The sequence below is a fragment of the Podarcis gaigeae genome, assembly GCF_964106915.1.
Source record: "Podarcis gaigeae genome assembly, chromosome: 4".
NCBI classification, from domain to species: Eukaryota; Metazoa; Chordata; class Lepidosauria; order Squamata; family Lacertidae; genus Podarcis; species Podarcis gaigeae.
The window spans coordinates 85,477,357-85,499,098 of NC_139677.1; the positions used below are offsets into that span (position 1 = coordinate 85,477,357).

At 41.4% G+C, this 21,742-nt stretch overlaps 1 protein-coding gene across 13 annotated transcripts; it reads left to right on the forward strand.

The window, feature by feature from the left end:
- The first annotated feature begins 32 nt into the window (after positions 1-32).
- NPAT (nuclear protein, coactivator of histone transcription) lies at positions 33-21,531 on the forward strand. 13 transcript variants are annotated; one of them, XM_083736026.1, is made up of 18 exons: positions 33-428; positions 3,703-3,821; positions 4,547-4,607; positions 5,256-5,328; positions 6,068-6,108; positions 6,891-7,118; positions 8,619-8,700; positions 9,160-9,304; positions 10,090-10,181; positions 10,267-10,354; positions 11,879-11,984; positions 12,504-12,632; positions 14,349-15,962; positions 17,326-17,441; positions 17,534-17,633; positions 17,908-17,965; positions 18,860-19,982; positions 20,834-21,531. In XM_083736026.1, the coding sequence occupies exons 1-18, from the start codon at positions 392-394 to the stop codon at positions 20,909-20,911; spliced, it is 4,290 nt and encodes a 1,429-aa protein (XP_083592152.1). In that variant the 5' UTR covers positions 33-391; the 3' UTR covers positions 20,912-21,531. The 13 variants fall into 13 exon arrangements, with proteins under 13 accessions (XP_083592152.1, XP_083592158.1, XP_083592159.1 ...); XM_083736032.1 differs by having other exon boundaries at positions 20,837-21,531; XM_083736033.1 differs by having other exon boundaries at positions 42-428; positions 11,879-11,978.
- Positions 21,532-21,742: the final 211 nt, after the last annotated feature.

The window sequence follows — 21,742 nt, forward strand, 5'->3', positions numbered from 1 at the left end:
TGAAGGGACCCGCAGCGCGGGCTTCTTGCTCCTTGCGCGCGCAGCCGCCCTCGCGCTCCGACGAACGCGGGGAGGCGTGGCTGCTCCACGCTCATCACCAATCGACGTGGTGTTTTCCATCCCCCTCGCGTTCTAATCCCGCCCCTCCTAACTCCTACTCCTACCCCCGTCCCCGCCGGAAGCGGAAAAGCTCCTGTTTTCTCTCCTGCTGCCGGAAGTCGGTGGGCGGGACGGAGGCTGACGGCTGCTGATGCTGTTGTGGAGAGGTTTTGGGCGCGGAGAGAAAGGGGAGCGCGGATAACCGCCTTTTCTGGGAGTTGCTGCCGCCGCTGCCCCGCTGGGGCGGGAAGGGCGCGGACCCCTCCCCGTCCCTCCCTCAGCCCCCCTCACCATGTTACTGCCGTCCGACGTGGCCCGCCTGGTGCTAGGTAAGCGCGAGCAAAGACTTCCTCTCCTGAGGGGGCTTCCGGGGAAAACGGGCCCTTCTTTTTGCTCCTGGACCCGCGGTGTCTCTGTGTGTGTTTCTGGGGGCCTCCGAGAAGGACAAGCCAAGGGCGCCCCTCGCATCTTCCGTCGTTTCCAAAGCAGAAGAGGGACACGCCCGCGATCCCCAACTCCTAATTCATCGCCCCCGCCGCCACACTGTTGTGTTATGTTGTGAGAAGCTTTGCTCCCTCTCCTTTGCATGTTGCTGTTCTTTATTTACTGTTCCATAGCCTGCCCTAAAAGCAGAAATATTGTCGATCGTTATTTTTGTAATTCACCCTGGCCGTCCTCCGCGGATCTAAAAGCTAAAGCGCGGTTAATTTTGTTTATTGCTTTACTCCACCGTAGCCCGTCTTCTTCCACTGGGATCAGGGGCTAAGGAGTTGCTTATTATTTTGTTACATATATATATGATGCTCTCCCAGCCGCCCACCTTTTATTCCCCCCTTTCTTTTCTTGCTAACATGGCTCCCAAAATGGCTTAGAATCACAAGATGGCTGTATGTGTGTTGTGGGGAGAGAAGGAAGAAGGGTGATTTTTGTAGCTTGCTGTTTTGGCTTTTCCTACTCTGTGGTTCTTTGTAGCTGTCATAAGTGAAATGTCAGACTATGCACAGCATTGTGAGCCTAGAGCTTGCTGATCAGAAGGTAGGCAGTTTGAATCCCTGCGACGGGGTGAGCTCCTGCTGCTCGGTCCCAGCTCCTGCCAACCTAGCAGTTCGAAAGCACATCAAGTGCAAGTAGATAAATAGGCACCGCTCCAGCAGGAAGGTAAACAGGTTCGCCAGAAGCTTAGTCATGCTGGCCACATGACCCGGAAGCTGTCTGTGGACAAACGCTGGCTCCCTCAGCCTATAGAGCGAGATGAGTGCCGCAACCCCAGAGTCGTCCACGACTGGACCTAATGGTCAGGGGTACCTTTACCTTTATTCTTATATATACGTGTACAAGGACTGCTCCCATCCAAACTGGACTACAATCTTATGCATGGTTAGCTGGAAATACTCAACTGAATAAGATGCACATGCTCCACCAAATAAGGTAGAACTTACTTCCTAGCAAGCATGAGTAGAATTTGAGTGGCACCCTGGATTTAATGTCTAGTTCCGGGAGAAGGGAGTTGAATCATTGAATTGTAAAGTTGAAAGAAATGCTGAGGCTCAACAAGTCCAATGGGTGCAATGCAGGAATCTCATCTAAAGCTTCCATGACAGATGGCCATCCAACCTCTGCTTAAAAACATCCAAGGAAAGCGGGTCCACCATCTTCCAAGAGAGTCTGTTCCACTTTTGAACAGCTCTAACCACCAGAAAGTTCTTCCTGATGCTTAGTTGGAATCACCTTTCTTTAGTTGGAATCCTCTTCCTCTCAGGAACTGGCAGTGATGCTTTGGGTTCAGCAGGCAGATGAGCAGTGTTGCACTATGTGTGCCGCTCCACCAACTGCTATTGCTCATAGGGGGGAGGCTATTTTATTTGCATAAATTCAATTTATAGCAAGCAAGAGAGGAACTGCTATCAGTAGTTTTTACAAACAAGAAAATATAACCAGCTGCTATTAACTTTGTTGTCAGTTAAATTCTTGTTTATATTCCCATTAAATTTAAATTTAATTATTAAAAATAGACAAAGCTATTTACATAATTGTTTAATAGCAGATGGTTTTGTTTTCTTTCATCATACCATACAGAGTGATTCTCTGAAGTCTACATGAAGACAAAAACACAGGAAAAAGTCACAATTGCTCTCAGTAAGGGAGCACTTGCACACATCTTGCTATAGATTTCACATCACCCCAAAGAGGAGTTCTGGTTTTGTCAAATCCTAAATCTTGAATGCATTGCATTGTAATTAGGGTTCCCCACTACAAACCAAGCTTTGATGCAGATTGGGATCAATCTTCTCCTTGTCCACCCACCTGTGTTTGCTTGAGTGAAATCATGCTTTGCTACCCACGAGTTGCATGTGTCCCATCTTCAACATCACCAGACACCTACACATACTTTAATAAGGTGCATAATGGGCTGGCATCACATGGTTGTTTTCCACATTGTAAGTTGTATATCAGTTCAGGCCACATGTGTTTAAATGTATCCTTTTATGTGTATACATTCAAATGTTACGTTTGTGTGTGGCTGCCAAGTGGATCAGACATGTAAAGTGGAGCTGCACATATTTGTTCCCACCACCACCGTGCATAAACAGAACAACAGGAAAAGCAATGTCCACACTGTTTCTTTGGTACATGGTTCATGTTTCCAGTTTGGTAATAAAGGCACAGATAGCAATATAAATATATATATTAGCAGTCTTATCATGGGTTGCATCCTCGTTCATACCATATTTATGTGAATCTATAGGGACGCAGGTGGCGCTGTGGGTTAAAGCCTCAGCGCCTAGGACTTGCCGATCGAAAGGTCGGCGGTTCGAATCCCTGCGGCGGGGTGCGCTCCTGCTGCTCGGTCCCAGCGCCTGCCAACCTAGCAGTTCGAAAGCACCTCCGGGTGCAAGTAGATAAATAGGGACCGCTTACCAGCGGGAAGGTAAACGGCGTTTCCGTGTGCGACTCTGGCTCGCCAGATGCAGCTTTGTCACGCTGGCCACGTGACCCGGAAGTGTCTCCGGACAGCGCTGGCCCCTGGCCTCTTAAGTGAGATGGGCGCACAACCCCAGAGTCTGTCAAGACTGGCCCGTACGGGCAGGGGTACCTTTACCTTTTTATTGCGCACCTCAATTTTTGAAACCTTGAAACCAAAAAAGGATTTGCTGGCGCCATCAAATCTAATGTGCTCCCTAATTTTCGTGAAGTGATTTGGCCAAAAAACGTGCACATTACATTCAAGTAAATATGGCATTTTATAACTCTGAACTTTAAATCACTGAATTTCTGAAAATATTTATTGGCTTTCTTCAGAAAGTGTTTCTAGCTGTTGTTGTTGCTGGTTTTGAAATGGTATCGTAATACGGCAATCCTAAATTTATCTGCTCAGAAAAAAGTCCCACTGTATTCAATGAGATTTTCTCGCAAGTAAGTGTGTGCAGGATTGCCTTGTAAAAGAACATTCCATATAAACCAGACTAGACTCCTTTTCACAGTGGAATGATCATTTTTAAAACTCATGATAAATATATGAGTTTAAGTATAATATCGTTGGCTTTAACTTCTTTCCTTGTTCATAGTGGCACAAAGGGTCAGAAAATATTTTGTCTGTTACAGGTTATTTACAACAAGAAAAGCTTTTAGCCACATGTCGGGCATTTATACTAGAAAGCTCAGATTTAAAAGAATACGCAGAGCACTGTACTGGGGAAGGCTTTGTTCCAGCTTGTTTACTGGTGAGTACATATTTGTGAGAAAGGTGGCTGTACGTTTTGATCAGCCCCTGAGCTTTCTACTTTACAAGATAGTTCTGCATAATGAATATTTCAACTTAAGGTTGATTCAGGTAATAAATGTTAGGAGCTCAGCCTACACTCGAGAAGGACCCTGGTAGAAACACATGCCTGACTGGCATGTTCCCTCCCTCCTGGTCGATCATTCGGGAGCTTCAAAAGCTTTCTTCTGCCCGAACATCACAGCGACCGATGCCAACAGACACCAGCATGCTTAGGGATCTGCAGAGCCTGCACAGTTCACATGACAGACCCCAGCAACTCAGCATGTTGGCTAATCTACTTTATTTACATATAAACACACACGGAGCACTGCAACATGGCTCCCTCTCTCTCTAGCATCAGACAGCAAAGAGAAAGAACAAAGGACAACAGTCGCACTTCACAGAATACAGTAACACAAACATCCTGTCTCCGTCGCTTCCCACTCTGTGGAGTCAAAACATATACCGTCATGTGAAAGACAACAGTCCCATAACTGCAAATCATTTATCTAACAATAAATACCCCTCCACTGCATGGTGAGCTTTGGAGTCCACATGAAAATTGCTTGCTTGAGTCCAAATGGCATCCATAACCATTGTGCTTTGGATAGTCAAGACATTTCCAGTATGTTGTTGCTGGAAGTTGTGTAGTTGAATGCTGTTCTTTTCCTTTTTTTTCTTTAGTCTCTCTTTGGGAAGAACTTAATCACCATCCTGAATGAGTATATCACAATGAAATCGAAAGGTAAGAAGGGGTGTTGGGACTGGAAGATACAAGATATAGATTTGGCTATTTTCTCCATTAGTGGGGGGTATATTGTGCAATATGTTTTCTTTAGATTTATAATCCACACTCTACTCGGTGACGTCAGGACAGAGTACATAAATTATTAAACACAATTATCTTTTTAAATAAAATAAATTCAAGGTGGCTTAAAATTAGTTTAGAATTTTTAAAAAAGTCACCAATGAAAACAAAAGAGCAGGAGCAATAGACAAAAAACTTAACACCAGCCAGCCACTCAACAGCAGAAAGAAGGGACCAAGAAACTGCAAAGGAAGAGGAAAAACAAAACTAGCCCAGTGGGGACTGAGCAGAGTCAGAGCTGAGTGGCTGTTGCTGGGGGAAGGAGGAATGGAATAGAATATACTTGAAGTTTGCATGGCTGGCTGGAACCCTTAGCAGAATTTTTCAACAGTGTGACATTTTCTTACATACCTCACTTGTACATCTAGACTCCAAAAATGATCCTCTTTATGCTAAAGCAGCAGCGCCATTTTTAAAGAAATTAGAATCATGATCTCTTTATTGTGTAGTCTTTCCAGTTGATTCATAGATTAACCAGTCCTTTTCACATTTGACACAAGTTTTGTCTGATGTGTTTATTTAAAGAAGCAACAAATGATGTTCCAGCAATGATGTCATCTTTATGGAAGAAGTTGGACTACACACTTTCTCAAATCAGGTAATTTGTATTGAAAGCAAATACTAGTCTGCATGTCACAGGGAACCTTTGTCATCTTATTATAGGGCTACAATTCTCCTATATGCTTACTACGGTTGCATTTTGGTGACGTCTTGATGTTTTCGTACTGATTTTATCTCACTGATGCTTGTAAGTTATTAGACGCAGCATGCTGATGTTTTAAAGCTTTGTCTGATCAGAATGATAAAAGTGGTGCCAAGGAAAGCTTCAGCCGCCCTTTATGGGCTGGGAGTGGACCACAGTGAAAACTGCTGCAGTCAGGTCTGCTCCCAAAGCCCCACCCTGCAGGCCCAGCCAGATTGGCTGAATTCAAATAGGGGGTTTGGTGGGAACTCCTAAAGTGCTTTGTGCTCGGCCCAATGATTTGCAGCTACTGGTTGCACAATGGAATCACCCACCCCAAACTCTGTAAGCAGCCATTTCTGCAACCAACCAACCCCAAAGCACATATATAACACTTCCAAAATAAAACCAAGCTTATTTACTACAAAATGTTAATCAGGGTGATGGTGTTTTTGAAAATTGTTCATCTTACCATAGAAATATGTTACTGATAACAAAATTTTAATTATGTTTAATTTTGATCCCCACCCCCCGTTGCTTTAATCCCTAATCTAAATGTCCATGTAACTATTGTCTCACTGGTCCATATGAAGCCAAGTTTCCCTTACACTTGTATATTGAATTCTAATTTCACTTGGCAATTTGATTGTTGCAGGAGCATGCAGAATTCTGGTGCATTTTGTGCTCATCAACGGGGTATGTATCTGAAAACATCTATTTTACATAATCTGAATTCACCCCTCTAATACCTTTAAACTTTTCCCAGTCCAAGAGGAAATCAACTGAAAATCAGTCGAATTCATTTCAGTATGACTTGTACATCATAGTATACTTAGAATTGCAATCTTATTGTAATAAGAAATTTTCTGAAATATTTATGGTAGAACTGTTAACATTTGACAGTGTAAATGTGATGGATTTGGCCCATAGAGGCAGAGCTTAATATTTTCGTGTTGCATTAAAGCTGGAAATGCTTTATCTTGTATCTCTGAAGTAAGCATTGAGAGTTTTGTTTTCTTCATCACCCACCCAACAGACTGGCAAGTTCAGCTTGTCACTGTACTAGTTCAGAGTGATTGGAAGTAGGGAAACAACAGTTGTCCTGATCTGGAAGTGATCCAGGAAAATACCATGTGTTATTTCTGCCGTTTAAATCAGCTCTTGGACTCCATAATCCTGGAATGTGGACAAACTCTTTTCCCTTGTAGCATGTGTCAACACTCCTGAATCTTGTGTGTGATTCCATAGTAGTGCCAGCAAGCAGCTGGCTGCCTCTTTCAGTAGTTGACACCAAATATATTTAGCAACAAAACTACCTGCATTCCTGATTTGGTTCAAAATTACTTCAGGGGTGAAGGAACATTTGGTTTTACTGCAGTGCCACAATTCAGCTCTCAAAGTAGTAAAGGCACAGCTTAAGAAACTAACAGTCTGTTGAGATGGGCTCCTATCTCCTTTTATTTTATGTCTTTTTCTAGGCCGCACAAGAAGTGCAATTGCAGATATGAAAAAGCAAAGATGTATTCCACAATCACTTCCCTCAAATTCAGGGTCCTCTGTAGCTCACCAGCCAGGACAACTGACCTCTGCTCCGATGGCAGCCACACAAGTTATTCTTAAACCAACTGTAATCCCAGTTATGGCCCAGACAAGATCAGGTTCTTCATCGGCACCCCAGTTCCAAGTACAAGAAAACAATATTAACAGTAAGTTTGAATACTCAATTCTGTGGTCCTTGGGAGGGTGTCCCAGGGGTTGCACAGTTTAGCATAGTGTTGGGGAACCTCACGCTTGACCTCCAGGCCTCCCTATCTGGCCTATGGGACTCTCCCCAATCCACACACCATCCTGATCCACAACCCAGCTTCACAGCCTCTTTAGGTGTTTATTCCTGTCTGGAATAGGTCCTTGAACTCTGCTAATGTCTTTAGTTTATCTAGATGAAAGATAGAGAGGGATGTGTGAGTGTGAAGAAACTAGCTTACTGTACAAAGGAATAAAATTCACATGTGTTGCTCCACTTACTTTTGCCTCTGGCCCTGCCCACTACTGAAATGTGGCCACCTGAATGTTGCCCAGAAGGGAACATGGCCTTGGGTTGAAAATGGCTCCCCACCTCTTGTTTAGCAGATCTCCCTCCCCACTTTCAGATACCTTTCAGGTGAAGCAGGAGGTTCTGCCTAAAAAGGAGTTCTCCTATCAGTTGCAGAAACCTCTGCAACTATTCCTGTCCCAACAATGAAGAAGACAAAAAAGATGTCTTCTGGGGATGAATCGGAGGATACGCATTATCCCTATAAGCTAGCATACTTCTTTTCTTTTTCGTTGAGACCAGTGGAAAAGAAAACCATTTAAAAACAATACCGCCACCCCACCCCACTTTCTACTCTAGCAGTGTGAAGCTGGCAGGGCTTTGATTTTTTCCCCCTGCTCCTCCAACCTGGGTTGTTCCTCCTTTGCCCCCCAGTTGTTATTGGTCCTTTGTTTTTCCATTTGTGTATGTTTGTGAGAGAGTGGTTAGAATGGATATGCTGAAAGAGCCAGGTGAACTGAAAGCAATGAAACTGGCTTTCTGGCACTAAACATGGGAAATGTGTTAGAATCTATAGTTTCCCCTGAAAACACATCAAAACATCCTCATGACCTGGTTATTTGAGAGATCATCTTATTGATTTTACACCCAGTAGGTCACTATGTTCTTCTACATGAGAGTTTCTCCTTGACATTCCTAAAATAACTGAATCCCACTCCACAGTAACCCCTAGCAGGGTTTTCAGTGCAGCTGCTCCTTTGTTGTGTGGAATACCATTACTGCTGAGATAAGACAGGCACCCACTGCTTGTACCTGCTGATCAGTTAAATATATTTTTGTTTCAACAAGCTTTTCCACTCAGATGAAAAGGTCTGTCTTAGGTGTTCATTATCAGTAGTTTTAAAACCCATCTTTACTTGTTTTTTGTACTGCTTAAAAAACCTTTTCAGGTATTGTTTCTGTAAATTGCCTTGAAACACATGTGGAGGATGATAAAGAAATAAAATGGGGAAAATATTTTGTTTAAAAAGAGAGAAGAGGGAAATGTCTACCGTATTTCAATTGCCTGTTGTCATTTGTCATTGCCTTTCCTATTGGCAACAGAAAATGTTTGGTAGCCTAAAAAATCTTAATCAGAAGCAACATTTGTCTCACTCATTTTTTCTTTTTAAAGCAGGAGACACTGCAAACTTGGTTTCTGCACCCCAAGAACGGAAGCTTCACTCGAGCATGGTGTCTCCCGGAAAAAGAAAAGGGTAACTGCTAATTTTTGGCTAATGTGTTTTATAATTTATGAATCTTGTTTATATTTTGAAGGGCACCTAATCCTCTATTTACAACAGTGTATTCACCCTGCTCCTTTTTACTATTCCCTTTTGTATAAATTCATTTGAAGTCACTTCCCTCATTTCTGCCCTCAACCACAGGGCTGCATAGTTGTGCTCACTTACCTTGGAGTAAGCCCCATTGAACTCAATGGGAATTACTTCTGCATAGACATGTATAGGATTGCATAGTTAACCTTGTGTCTACAGATTATAAACCATTAGGTTATGCGGCAAGTACTCTTAACAGGTGTTGATCTCGTTTAAGGCCACTAGGTTCCTCTGAGCAAAGAGCCGGAGGAATGAATAGATAAGATTTACAACATGAGTTGCAGTAAATTTCCTCAATTTATGCCTTTCTCATTTCTTTAAACTTCTGAAATACTTCAGTGACTTCCAGAAGAAAAAAAGCATTGTATCATCAGGATCACAATTATCCAATTGTGATTTACGGGACACCGCAATGGTGGAAGAAGAAAGCTCACCCATGGAAGAAGGAAGTGAACAGCTAGAACTTATAGAGGGTGACCTTCCAGTAAGCCTTTTAAAAAAAAATGCAGAACAGCATTTACTTTCTTTTTTCTATTCGCCTTTTGTTTCTCCTTCCCCACACCCTTGCAGTTTGTTATTGCAATTCCAGCTTCATTTATTGCTATGAAAAATTCAGGTAATAAGGCATTTTTAAAGACTTTCCAGAGTGTGTCCCTTTTTGGTATAGCTTATAGTGGTGTTTCTGGGCCAACTTTTAAATTTAATCCAGAAAGGTTTAGATGTATGACATGTAGTCGCTATGTCTGTGCACACATATGAATGTATAAGGGCCAGCCCAAGAGATTTTGGCACCTGAGGCTGACACCAAAATGGTACCTCCCTCCTCACCAGAGAAGAAGAGGTCAGGGAAGAATTATATCAGGAACAAGGGGTGGAAGAAAGATTGACATTGGGATCTGCTGTTCCAGTGGACCCTGCTGCCTGAGGCGGTCACCTTACCTTGCCTCATGGGTAGGCTGGCCCTGAATACGTATAGTAAATGTGCATAAAGTATATAACAGTATATAAAGTATAAATAGGACTTAAATCTTGCTTCTCTTAAGATTGGTTTGGAGACGTGAGAGCAATTTAGAATTGGTGTACTAAAAGAATCACAAAGACCCTGAGGATTATCTAGTCCAACCCCCTGCAATGCAGGAATTTTAACTAAACATTCAATGAAGGAGGCACCTCTGGATAAGGGGGTGGGGTGTTACTTAATAGTGCTGGTAGAATCAGTTTTTCTTATCTTTTTTAGTAATTTTGGACTGCTTCAAATTTGTTTTCTAGCAAATGATTATTGAAAATGCCAGAGAGAAAATTCTGAGCAACAAATGTCTTCAGGAGAAGCTAGCTGAAAACATCAACAAATTCTTGGGCAGGTAAAATAACTTTCTTGACACCTCCTGTTCCAAATCTGTAAATTATTTTGGAAGTCTGCTAATTATTTGTAACTATCTGTTCCAGTGATGGCAATATTTCTCAGACAGCAAAACAGGCAGACAGTGGCCCAACAATACAAGAGTCCTCAATTGATGAATTCCTTGGTCTTCAGGTAAGATTCCAAGAACTAATGCACACTCATATATAAAATGTATTTGATGCCTGGCATGCATTTGTAAGTGAAAAAGCACACCAAATAGTTAAAGAATCAGCCCACATTTCTTACTTTAAAGCAGACTGCATTACTTGTCACTCACTTAGCCAAGCTGCAGACCACCAGCTGTGTATGACAGCCATCAGTGCTTGATAAACCACCTTCTTTTGCTTTCTTCATGGGACTGCAAACCCAGGGGTGTTAGCAAGGCCAAAGCAGGCCACAGTATGTTGCTGATGCTCCACATTTCACCTTGGTGGCTTGCAAGTTGTGCAGACCTTACAAGTAACTGAGGCACAGTTAACTGGGAATATTATTACCCTGAACCTTATTGAAATTAATGAGAGCTGTACGATAGCACAGTTACTATCCTTTGTGACTATCAATCAGTAGGACTTCTCCTAAAGAAGTTCTTGGTTGTGCTTAAAATCATGGTTTTGGTTGCTATGTCTACACCAGGCATCCCCAACCTTTGGCCCTCCAGATGTTGTGGACTACAATTCCCATCATCCCTGACCATTGGTCCTGTTGGCTAGGGATCATGGGAGTTGTAGGCCCAAACATCTGGAGGGCCGCAGGTTGGGGATGCCTGGTCTACATGATCTGTTAAGTGAATTTTATTTACAAACTGAGTGGTACCCAACTACATTCTACTCAAGAGTAGACTGTTTGAAATTAATGCCTATAAATTAGTAATACACATTAATTTCAGCTGTCCTACTCAGTATGACTAATGTCGGATACAGAAACTGAGGTTGATGTAGTTTTGTAATGAAAATTATTTCAAATATTTTTATACGTTTCCAACTACTGAGCCACTGTATTTTGTACTGACTGAAGTTTCAGAACCACCTTAAAGGGAAGTAACACAAAGGACAGTTAAGCAGTCTAGCATACGAATCTTGTGCACTAATAGCAAGCTTGATTGTCTGAATATGGATATGTTTGTAGCCAAAACACTACCATCTGCACACATATGGGGCAATATCTTTGGGCTTAGAGAAACTCCATGGTTTCCAAAAATTGAAAAACTTGGGGAAGAAGAACCCAAACAGCCCAGTGAGGACTGAGCATTCTTTGAGTGCACTGAGAGCTTGCTGGCTATCAGTTGAGGCAGAGTGAATGGGAAAACTATATTTAAGAGTGGGGCAGATGGGAATGGAGTACCCAGGGAAAGAGTATGGCTGGCTGGGTAGAACCCTGAATTGGGAGTATTCTGCACTACTGATTTGTTGCTGATCCCAATTTATGTGTATATATTTCCCTTGACACCTTTTGGAACTATAGTAGAAACAAGTGCAGTCAAGATGGTTGGTGTCACTTCAGCTTCTACCATTGAGGTCAGGTTTATTTTATAAATTCCTTCTGATTTTTCAAGGAGGTTTTCTTCCTATGTTACCTTTCAACATACATTTTACATCTAGAGAGAACAGTTTACATCTTCTAACTTATTTGTGGATTATTTTTATATCACCTACATAGCAGGGTGAGATTCACATGACCGAAGAAGCCATCCAGGAGATTCTGGAGCAAACAGAGTCAGATCCAGCATTTCAAGGACTCTTCGATATATTTGATTTTGGTGCGGGTTAGTTATCACTTTGAATACTTTGCAATGAAAGGCTAAGGGGTGGTCTGGTTTAATTTCAGTGGGTCTATTCTGAGTAGAGCGAGCATTGGCTACAGTCCTATGTTCTGGCCAATTTCATATGTTGAGAAGTCAGTTATCACCCCTTATGAGTTTTGTAGGAACTTGGCATATTATGCCTCATATTGTTGTAAAGTATTTATGGGTATAGCACTTCAGCATTTATGTAGCTGTCTGTAACTGATGCACACCAAGTGCCACACATGCTCACAGAGGACTCCCTAAATGTGTGGTCTACAGTTTATATCTAGTTTGTTAAATGTCAAGTAGTACAAATATTTGGAATCAATATTTATAACTTTTGCTCTTCCACGATTGCCCAAAATACTTTTATGGATGATTGATTTAGTGGAAACAGAAAAACATACCTGATTAAGGAATATATGTTAGGTATAATTTGTGCATTGAATCAAATATTAGTACCCTTTCAGTTTATTTTTTCCATTTCTTTTAAAACAGGTAAAGCTAAGGGTGGAAGAAATGCTTCTCACAGTATTTCCACTCAGAATGGAGGACTAGAGAATGCAATCTTAGTGGACGAAGAAAGCCTAGGAGCACTTGAAAGTTTTATTGCAACAAAGGAAATCAGTAAGCACTTCTTCAAAGCTTTCCAGTTATCTTCAATACTTGTAGAATGTCCTTTTGTTCCAGGGCCTAGAATATTAATTGTTAACCCTGCACAAATGATAAAACACTATTAAAGACTGGGAAATTTGAGATGTGCAATTGTGGACATGTTAAAATTACTGTTACTGCAGTCCTGTGTACACAAAGTAGGAAGTGAATCCTATTGAAATGGATGGGACTAACTTCTAGATAAACATCCAAAGGGCTGGGCTGCAAGTTGCTTAATTGACATTTGAGTTTCTTTGAGACTTCAGTCTTCTTTTGAAAAGGTGAGCCTTGTTGTTCTTTATATAGCCTAATGATAACAGCTGCTTGGACTTCTAACCAAGGTAACTTTGTCCCCTTCTCTCCTTTCCGTAAATCAGCTTAGAATGACAGCTAATGCCAACTGTTGGCTTTGGAGCTCAAATGCCATTCTGATTACAAGTCAGTAGCACAAAACTAGATTTAAGAGCATGTGCTAAAGTAACTCCCCAATACTAGCCTGAATTAGTGGAGATTATTCAGACCACAGGTCCTACATTGTGATGTGCAGAGTCCAGTCCACTCTTTAGTTTAGAGAGTATGCTTGTTCCACTATAGCCATCTCTCTTTCAGCCCAATAAGTCTTTCTCCAGCACCCCATGGGTCGTGGATGGAGTCCCGTCATGCTCTTTGTGGGATACGTAAGTGGTAAAGCAATGCTACAGCCTGAATGAGTGAAAATAGAGGTGGAGGGGTACTAACCTGTTTCTAGAATTCACCTTTCTTGGAGGCGAAAGACCAGGGTGGGCTTAATGAACTTATTTCATATGGCACTTGTGTGTGTTAAGTCCCAAATATTTTTATAGCACCATGGATTTCAGTGAAGCTGATGACCTTCATAGTACTATGATAATGTAAATGGATTACAAATTGTTTCCCTGTCTTTAAACTAGACTCATATATTGTATTAGACAAAATCAGCTTCATAGCTGTTATCATAGAAGCATAGAGTTGGAAGGGAGCCTGAGGGTCATCTAGCCCAACCCCCTGCAATGTAGGAATCCCAACTAGATCATACATGACTGATGACCATCCAACCTCTGCTTAAAAATCTCCGAGGTAGTGGAGTCCACCACCTCTTGAGGGAGTCTCTTCCATAGTCAAACATCTCTTACTGTCAGAAAGTTCTTTAGTTGAAATCTCCTTTCTTATAACTTGAATCCATTAAATACAGCTTTGTAAATTCAGAGTGCAAGATATCCCCAAACAATAATAGCCACCCCAAACAATAACTACCATTACTACTGCACTGAGAAATTAGAAAAAAAAATAGATGAGAAACTTTAAAACCAGATGGTTCTATTACTCCTTGAACTTATGCTTATGATATTTTAAACGACTTCCAATCACTTAAGACACAACAATCAAATATTTTCTAATAAAATACTCATCTGTACATAGAAGGGTGGGGTTGCTGGGGATTTTCTTCTAAAGGGGAGAGTTTCAGATGCTGGATAATGGTCCTCCCTGGATAAAGGGAGGGCAAAACAATGACATGGTTCTTAAGAGGCCAGTGCAAATTTTTTAGTATCTCCATGGAGGTTTTACAATGTGTTTTACACAAAAGTGGTGTAATCTATTTTTGTAACATTATTCTGGCATGGGGTGTCCTACAACACTAGATTGTAGTGAAACTGTATTGATCTGTTGCAGGTGATAATTCCCAAGTAACTCTGTCATACACAGAAGATCATTCAAAAGAAGCACATATTCGAAAGACTGGTTGCAGTGGTAGTGAAGTCACCTTGGAAGAACACCTGGAGATGCAAAATGTAGGAGTTGAAAAATTTCCCAGGGACTCTAAAGTGAGGAGTGAAAGTGACCCTGTAGAAATGGGAATGGTTAGCCAAAGAACCAAGCACAATACAGTCTTTGAATCTGAGCAGAATCATGTCTCTGACCCAGAGTTCAGTGGACACAGTGTAGGCTCTTGCAGCAAACAAGGAACAGCAGCAAGAGACGGTAGAACTGATAAAGACCTCTTATGTCAAGATCTTCAAAACTTGCCTCATTTGCAGTATGATCAGTTGGGTGTGATGCATATCTCACTGTCTGGAGGAGCAGAGAGTTGTTCATTGTCTAATAATATACTAGCGGAAAGGACAAATGCAAAATTGCTATCCCCTCTGAGAGCTGCCCGAAATGAAATGCTGAAAGGAACTATTGCAGCCAACTCTAGCCATTCAGCAGAAACAAATAAAAATCTAGAGCACATAATGGGACAGCCAGCTGAACTTCCTGTACTTGGCCAGCAAAACCCAGACAGTCATGCTGCCTCTGATTGTCAAAACCAGGATAAAATTGAGTCTGATTCTGCTGCAGCATTTGTAGCGAATGCATCTGATCCAAATGCTGTAGAGCTCCAGCTTGAAGTTGTGGATACTTCCAACAGCCTCCTTTCAGATGATCAGCCTGTGCACCAAGAACTTTGTTCAAAACCTCAAAACCAGAAATTGGAAGGCTCTGAAACCTCACAGATAGAAATGCAAGAGCCATCATCTTCCACAAAATCAGATGCAGATAGCTTATTTCGGTCTTCTGATAATGAGGGGCGTTCAGAGAGATCTACTGATAGCAATCCCACCACATCTGCTGCGTGTTGCTCTCCTCCTCCAGAACCAGTGGCAGAATCAAGTCCAGGGAAGAAAGAATCAGGCAGTGTTTCCTCTAGTAGTCAAGCCACAGATGTAGATCCCTCCAGCGTAGTTTCCTTAAAGATCATTATCAGCGATGACACATTCATTTCAGCAGATGCCGAGCTGAACAATGCAGTTTCCAGCATCGCTGGAGAAAACTTGCCGACTATAATCCTGTCCTCACCAGCTAAGTCACCAGCCAAGCTAACGGGACCAGCCAGATGCATAACTTCGGAAGAGGTTGAAAGAACTGGGGATTCAGCTTTGGTAGAACAGAATCTTCTTGTGCTCAGACCTCAAGACTCTGTCGCGAGTACACTCAACATATCAAATGAGGAGTGTGCTGTTTTTTCCATTGCTGGGACGTCCAGCGTTGCCAAGGATGGGGGATTTATACAGCTGATGCCAGCCACAAACACATCTTTCAGCAACTCCAATGGTGTCTATATTGCCACCTGTATGACTGAGCCAGCTTTAAATACAAACGTTACTCCCTCAAACTTGGTTATGTTGCCTGGCAGTTCAGCATCTCTTGCACCGCAGGTTCCAACACCACAGCAGTTACGGACTCCTCCTAGAACAAGCAACTTGTTTGCCATGAACCCGCCAATGTCGCCAAACTTTTCACAGGGTAACTATTGGTTTAAAACCGTAACTGAAGTTTATACTGGTTTTGGTCATAAGTCTGTTGCTTTACTATTTAAATGAGTTAGAACTTACATATTACATTGCTCTTCACTTGTAGGTAACTTATAAAATGTGTTTATGGTAGCCAGATGCAAAAATCATGCAGCTGATTTCAGAATAATCCAGTTTCCCATAATAGAAGCAGAAGAGTTTCATTGTATGGTTTACTTTCAAATGGTTCCTGTGGCCAGTAATATCTAAACCTTGATTCCATGGATTTAATACCCATTTAGCACTATGGAATTTGTGCTTAACTTGTGACAAGTCAAAAACCAGTGGGTGGCAAGTAAATTGACATATTTGCTTCTTTAGAATTAAGTACCAAGGATTTTGAGTGGTATGCGCATGCATTCAAATACGAAGAAAAGTTGATTTAAGAAAGCTACCCCTTTGGGTTAGAGGCTGAGATTTCTTTGTTTCTGGATCTCACTATTTGTTTCTGGAGCTCATATAACTAGTCTGGAGGGAAAGCTGTATTCTGGCTTGAAGTTTGTTCTAAAAATGGAATGAGAACTAAGAGCAATATACTAACAGTTGCCTCACCCTTAGGATACCTACTTGGTTGCATGATCAGTGATCATGGATGATGAGAGCTCCAGGCCACAACATCTGGAGGGCACTACACTGGTTATCTCTGCTATAAGACATTAAGTTGATGGTTGCCTTGCAAATCCCCCCGAGTTATTGTTTGAAGCTCTAGACTGGAGCACCTAACCAATATGTTGAGATGGGAGAAAGCAAAACAAAGGAGCCCTTCCTGGAATTGAAATGCATTGGAGAAGCCTGGTTTCTTAGGAACACATACACAGTCGCAGGGGTTTCTTTGCTTCTTTTCTTGCCTTATTGTTCATCTGCCACACAAATAGTTGCTAAAATAGATGTGAATGCAGGCAACGTGTCAGACATTATTTCCTCCCTATAGCTGTGTACCTAGCAAAGGCTGGGTCACTCCCATGCAGAACAACATATTTCTATTTTAGCCCTTTGTTTTAGAGAACTTGCTGTCTGCAACCTGCTGTATATATAGGATGGTGTTCTTCATAGCAAGATATCTCAGCTTAGTAGCAATAATGTGGTTAGAGCTATTTACTGCTCTTTCTTTAAAGAGCTTATAGCTGCTTATATAGGGTTCCCAGGGAGTCTGCCTTCCAGGTAGCTTACGGGGTCATACACACTTAGGCTTACTGGTAGAACAGTGCCATTTGCCTTTGGATCATTCTCTGACATTGGATCATTGGCACAGAGAGTGAGAGAGACTCTCTGAGTAAGTACTAACAGCTTGCTCACATGAGTCCTTTGATTTTCAGGTTCTGCCATCATAATCGCATCTCCAGTACAACCTGTGTTGCAAGGAATGGTGGGAATGATTCCTGTATCTTTAATGGGGCAAAATGGACATACATTCTCAGATCCTTCCCGTCAGGTAAAACGCTGCCGCTAAATTTCCATACTGTCATTCTTGAGTTGGAAAATCTTGTGAGAAACCTTCATTGTGCTGCTTTCACTTTCTCCAAGGTTCTGCACATGCCAGTACAGACTTCTTTGGGTGGTGGTGTTCCTAAACTACCTCTCCCTCCCAAATCTCAGAGGATCCCAAGAAACAAGACAAATACAGGTGAGCTAGTGATGTGGCTGAAGGAAGGGAAGTCTGTTTCTAGCATGGGAAGAATTCATAGGTTGCCAGCTCAAATCTGATTCCTTCCTCAGCAGCCCAAGATACTCAGTTCTGCAGGTAGAAACTATTGTAGCAGACTGTATATAATGTTGGACTTGTCTTTTTCTTCCATATGAAACCTAGAGTATGCTTCTTTAGATGCTGTTAATTTTTTTTTAAAAATCCAGACTTGTTTCTTTTAATTAACAGTTTGATTTTTAAACAAATGTTTTAGGAAAGTTGGTACCCAGTGGATCTGAGCCTATAAATCGTCCTGCTTCTCATGCACAAAGGTCAGTTAAGTTGCATTCCATAAAATGTGGGTGTTTTTTTTCTCAGTTCTCAACATTTCTGGGAAGGCACTCGCATGGTAAAATATATGAGCGGTCCATAGTTATTTCTGCCATTTGCAGTGATAATGTTTAGGCATTGCAATCATGGGAGCTGCTGGCAAATATAATAGTGATCACTAACTTCACACATTATATTTTTTCACTTGAGTGGTTTGGACTGTTTTCTACATTGTTCCTTAGTAGCCTTTGAAATTTTGGCTTATAGCAACTGATAGGGAGTATAAACTTTCTTGTAGCTGTTACTTTCCATTTGTTCAAAGAATTTTGTTTTAAAAATAGTGGCAAACGTGTATTTTAACATGAATGTTTAAATGAGGGTTCAGAAACTTTATTGGGTAGTTAAATTAAAGTGGGTATCTCTTCTCCCTATTAGTTGCCTTCAAGGCCTTGTTCTTTAGAAGAAAAAGGATTTGGACAAGGAAGCACCTCTAGAGCTTAGCCTTCCTTTGCAATGAAACGGTCCTATGTTTTTCAGGCCTGAGGTGGTTTTGTGTATATTCAGCAAATTTTACATGTTTTGTGAAGGGTAAAGTTCACAACAGGGAAACCTTTAAAATTAATTCTGTACTTTTCCCTTTATTTTTATATGCATGGAGGGTGTTCTGCTTCTCTTCACCCTTTTGTTATTTCAGTAAATCAAAAGTTGAGCTATTAAAGATTTTTAAACTGAAGGTGGGGATGTCCCCTTAAACCAACTTGTTTGGTACTCTCTGCTACTAACATGGCTGAGTTTATAGCCTTCAGCAATAGTTTTTAAAAAGATACCAAAATAATTTAAAATAGAAATTTCATGACAGAATTGTCAGATAATCCCTACCCTTTTCCCCCATTCAGAAATGCAAACTCAGACAAGAATGTTTGTGCAGAATTGAAAAAGAAGCTGGAGACAGTTGCTCTTGACACCCTAAGTTCCGCTTCCAAACAGAATGAAAGCCATAGGAGAGTGCTTTGCTTTGACAACACTCTGGCTGCTCCAGTAGGAAGTATTCCAGCATCACAGAAAGAAAGGAGTGAAAACCCTTTATGCTCTGGGAATTCTCCCAGCGCTGTGCTTTCAACTGCTAAAACTCAGTCCTGCAAGAGGGAACGAGAGAGAACTTTGCCTAGGATTTTATGTAAGCCTGATATTACTAGCAGAAACTTGACTGCAAAGGACACCCAATCTGAGAAGAGACATTCAGGTCCAGGATTGGCATCGGATGTGTTAAGAAAACAGACTGCAAATAAAGAGAACGAATTGGAAAGGACTGTTGACAAACCCCCCAAAAACCAGGAGGTGGCGACTCTCTCAAACGGCCAACAGAACGTTAGCCTTCATAATGAGAAGAACACCTCCTCTGCTCAGGAACTGACTAAAAAGCAGGGGCTGCAGCCAAATGCAAATTGCAAAATTTCAGCAGCTTTACCTTCAAAGGAGCCAAAAAAAGACCAGAACAGGTCTGCCAACCAAGCCCATTGTTTGACCAGTCCATTAACTAAACAAGCTGTGGAAATGCTGCATGACATTCAGAGGCAAAGCCCCGCTAGTAAACTTCCTGAAAATGTGGATTTGCCAGTACCACGCACACCTTCAGGAACTGGCGATAGACACTCTGAGGATACCTTTGATATAATAAGGACGCCCGCATGTAGACGGTATAGTGAAGACAGTACAACACCAAGGATCATGGTCCCTCCAGCTACTCCTGACTTGCCAGCTTGTAGCCCAGCTAGTGAAACAGGCAGTGAAAACAGTGTTAGTATGGCTGCCCACACTTTAATGATACTTTCACGAGCAGCCATTGCAAGGACTAGTACCACTACACCTCTTAAAGACAATACGCAACAGTTTAGGTCTTTGAGAAGTGCAAAAAAAAGGAAACCAGAAGACATGGTTGAATGTGAGAGGAATGCCCGGACTGCCAGTAAAAAAGATATGCAGAACTTTACAGTGCCAATAAAAAAGAAGAAAGTGAAGGTAAGTAAACTAGTCCTTTCAAACATAATTGCATGGTACTGTTTCTTTTCCAGCACAGTACCTACAGGCAGAAGAAGAGTTAACAGCTTTTAATCCCATTGTCTAGCTAAATGGCCCAGAATGGGAAACATCATAATGTATCCTGTAATATGCCTTTTCTCAAGCTCACATTGGCATTCCTAACCTAATGGAAACGGTTCCTTCATTTTTTTACTTGTCACAACTTTTCAGAAGAAATATTTGGCTGAGGAGACATCTCCCCATCTTTAGAGCTTGTCTTAATGAATCTTTAGAATCACAGTTGCTTGCTTAACCAATGTTTGCAAGCTAGCCTGTATTGGCCTGCTGAAGTTGTAAGAGACTGCAGGTATTGCAACCTTTATGATTATTTTTTTAATAGCTATGAAGTTTTGGTACACTTACCAGTTGACCATTTAAGCCTATGTCCACTGTTGGACTACATATACTTATATATAGACTTGAGAAGTAAACAAAATTAGATTGGGGAAGAATCTCAATAGCAGTTGATGCAGAACATTTAAATGTCATGGGTCAGGGATGGTTTGTTCCAAAGGTTGATTTTGCCTTTTGGGCAGGATGAGACGTGATCCTGGTTTTTAATTTATTTAATGCCCCAAAAGTGGTGGGTGGAAAGCAGCCCAATTCTATAAGTGTAGGCCTGCATAATCCCAAAGAACTGTACAAGCTACTTTTGAAAAAGACAGGAGATCCCACTCATTGGTTTATACAGATAAACATGTTTTTGTGTTGAGTTCTGTGAAACTAAGCAATTTTTAAGCACCTAGATCTTGTTTGCCTCAATGGTTGTGTGTTTTTTTTTCCTTTTTCAGCAGAAGAAGCTACCAATCGCATTTCCTGCTGGAATGGATGTGGATAAATTTTTGTTATCTTTGCATTATGATGAATAAAAACTGAACTGTTCATTGGTCTTTTGCAACTTTGAGGTGAAATAACAAAATGGGAGTGCAGTTGATGCATTCAAGTGTCACTGCATATTTAAAAAGACACGCTGGTTCTGAAGAAAGTTGCTAGCTTATAAATAACTTGGCAGATCAACTTCTGAGGAAGCACTTAATGTACAACCAGTTACGTTTGCACAGTTATACTTGTGGGGATAATGTAAATATTGTACAGCTGTTGGAGTTGTAAAACAACAAGGTACTACTTTTATTAACACTGGGGGTTGGATGTGTTTTGCAAAATGTGCACATTAACTGCTCAGACATTTTCAGTGTCATACATTGTTGAGCCAAATTACGCTTAGAAGCAGGTTCTGTTGAACTGTGGAACTTGCTTTTCAGTCATTGTGCTTGGGGTTATAGCCCAGGACAGATAGCTGGCTCAAGTTGGAAAACATAAGGTAATGGTTAGCCAAGTCTTAAATTGGATAGCTAGCCAACTTCTAACAATAACAATTCAGCTTGTCCTACAGTGGGAATTTCCCCAACCTGGTTCCCTTGTGCCTGTCTTTTCCTCTAGTTGCAAATCTGTTACAATAAAGGCTTTTTCAACTTTCTTACTATATTTACGAATATTAAGAGGCAATTTATTTTTATTTCATTTAACTTTAAAATACACCTGTAAATGACACTAACCCAGTGTGGTGTGTTTTCGAACATTTCCTAAAAGTTGTTGTATTTAACACACACCCTTAATAGGAATTCCTCTTCCCAAAGAGATGTTTGAACCATGACTGCCATGAATTGGGATTTTTAACCGAAGCCGTTGACAATGGAGGA

What these genes read in the sequence shown, in the direction of transcription:
- NPAT (XM_083736026.1), top strand. Translation starts at nt 392, where the DNA reads ATGTTACTGCCGTCCGACGTGGCCCGCCTGGTGCTAG. An exon ending in ATCAACAAATTCTTGGGCAG is followed by an intron (nt 10,182 to 10,266) that starts GTAAAATAACTT and finishes TATCTGTTCCAG; the next exon opens with TGATGGCAATATTTCTCAGA. An exon ending in TATTGCAACAAAGGAAATCA is followed by an intron (nt 12,633 to 14,348) that starts GTAAGCACTTCT and finishes GATCTGTTGCAG; the next exon opens with GTGATAATTCCCAAGTAACT.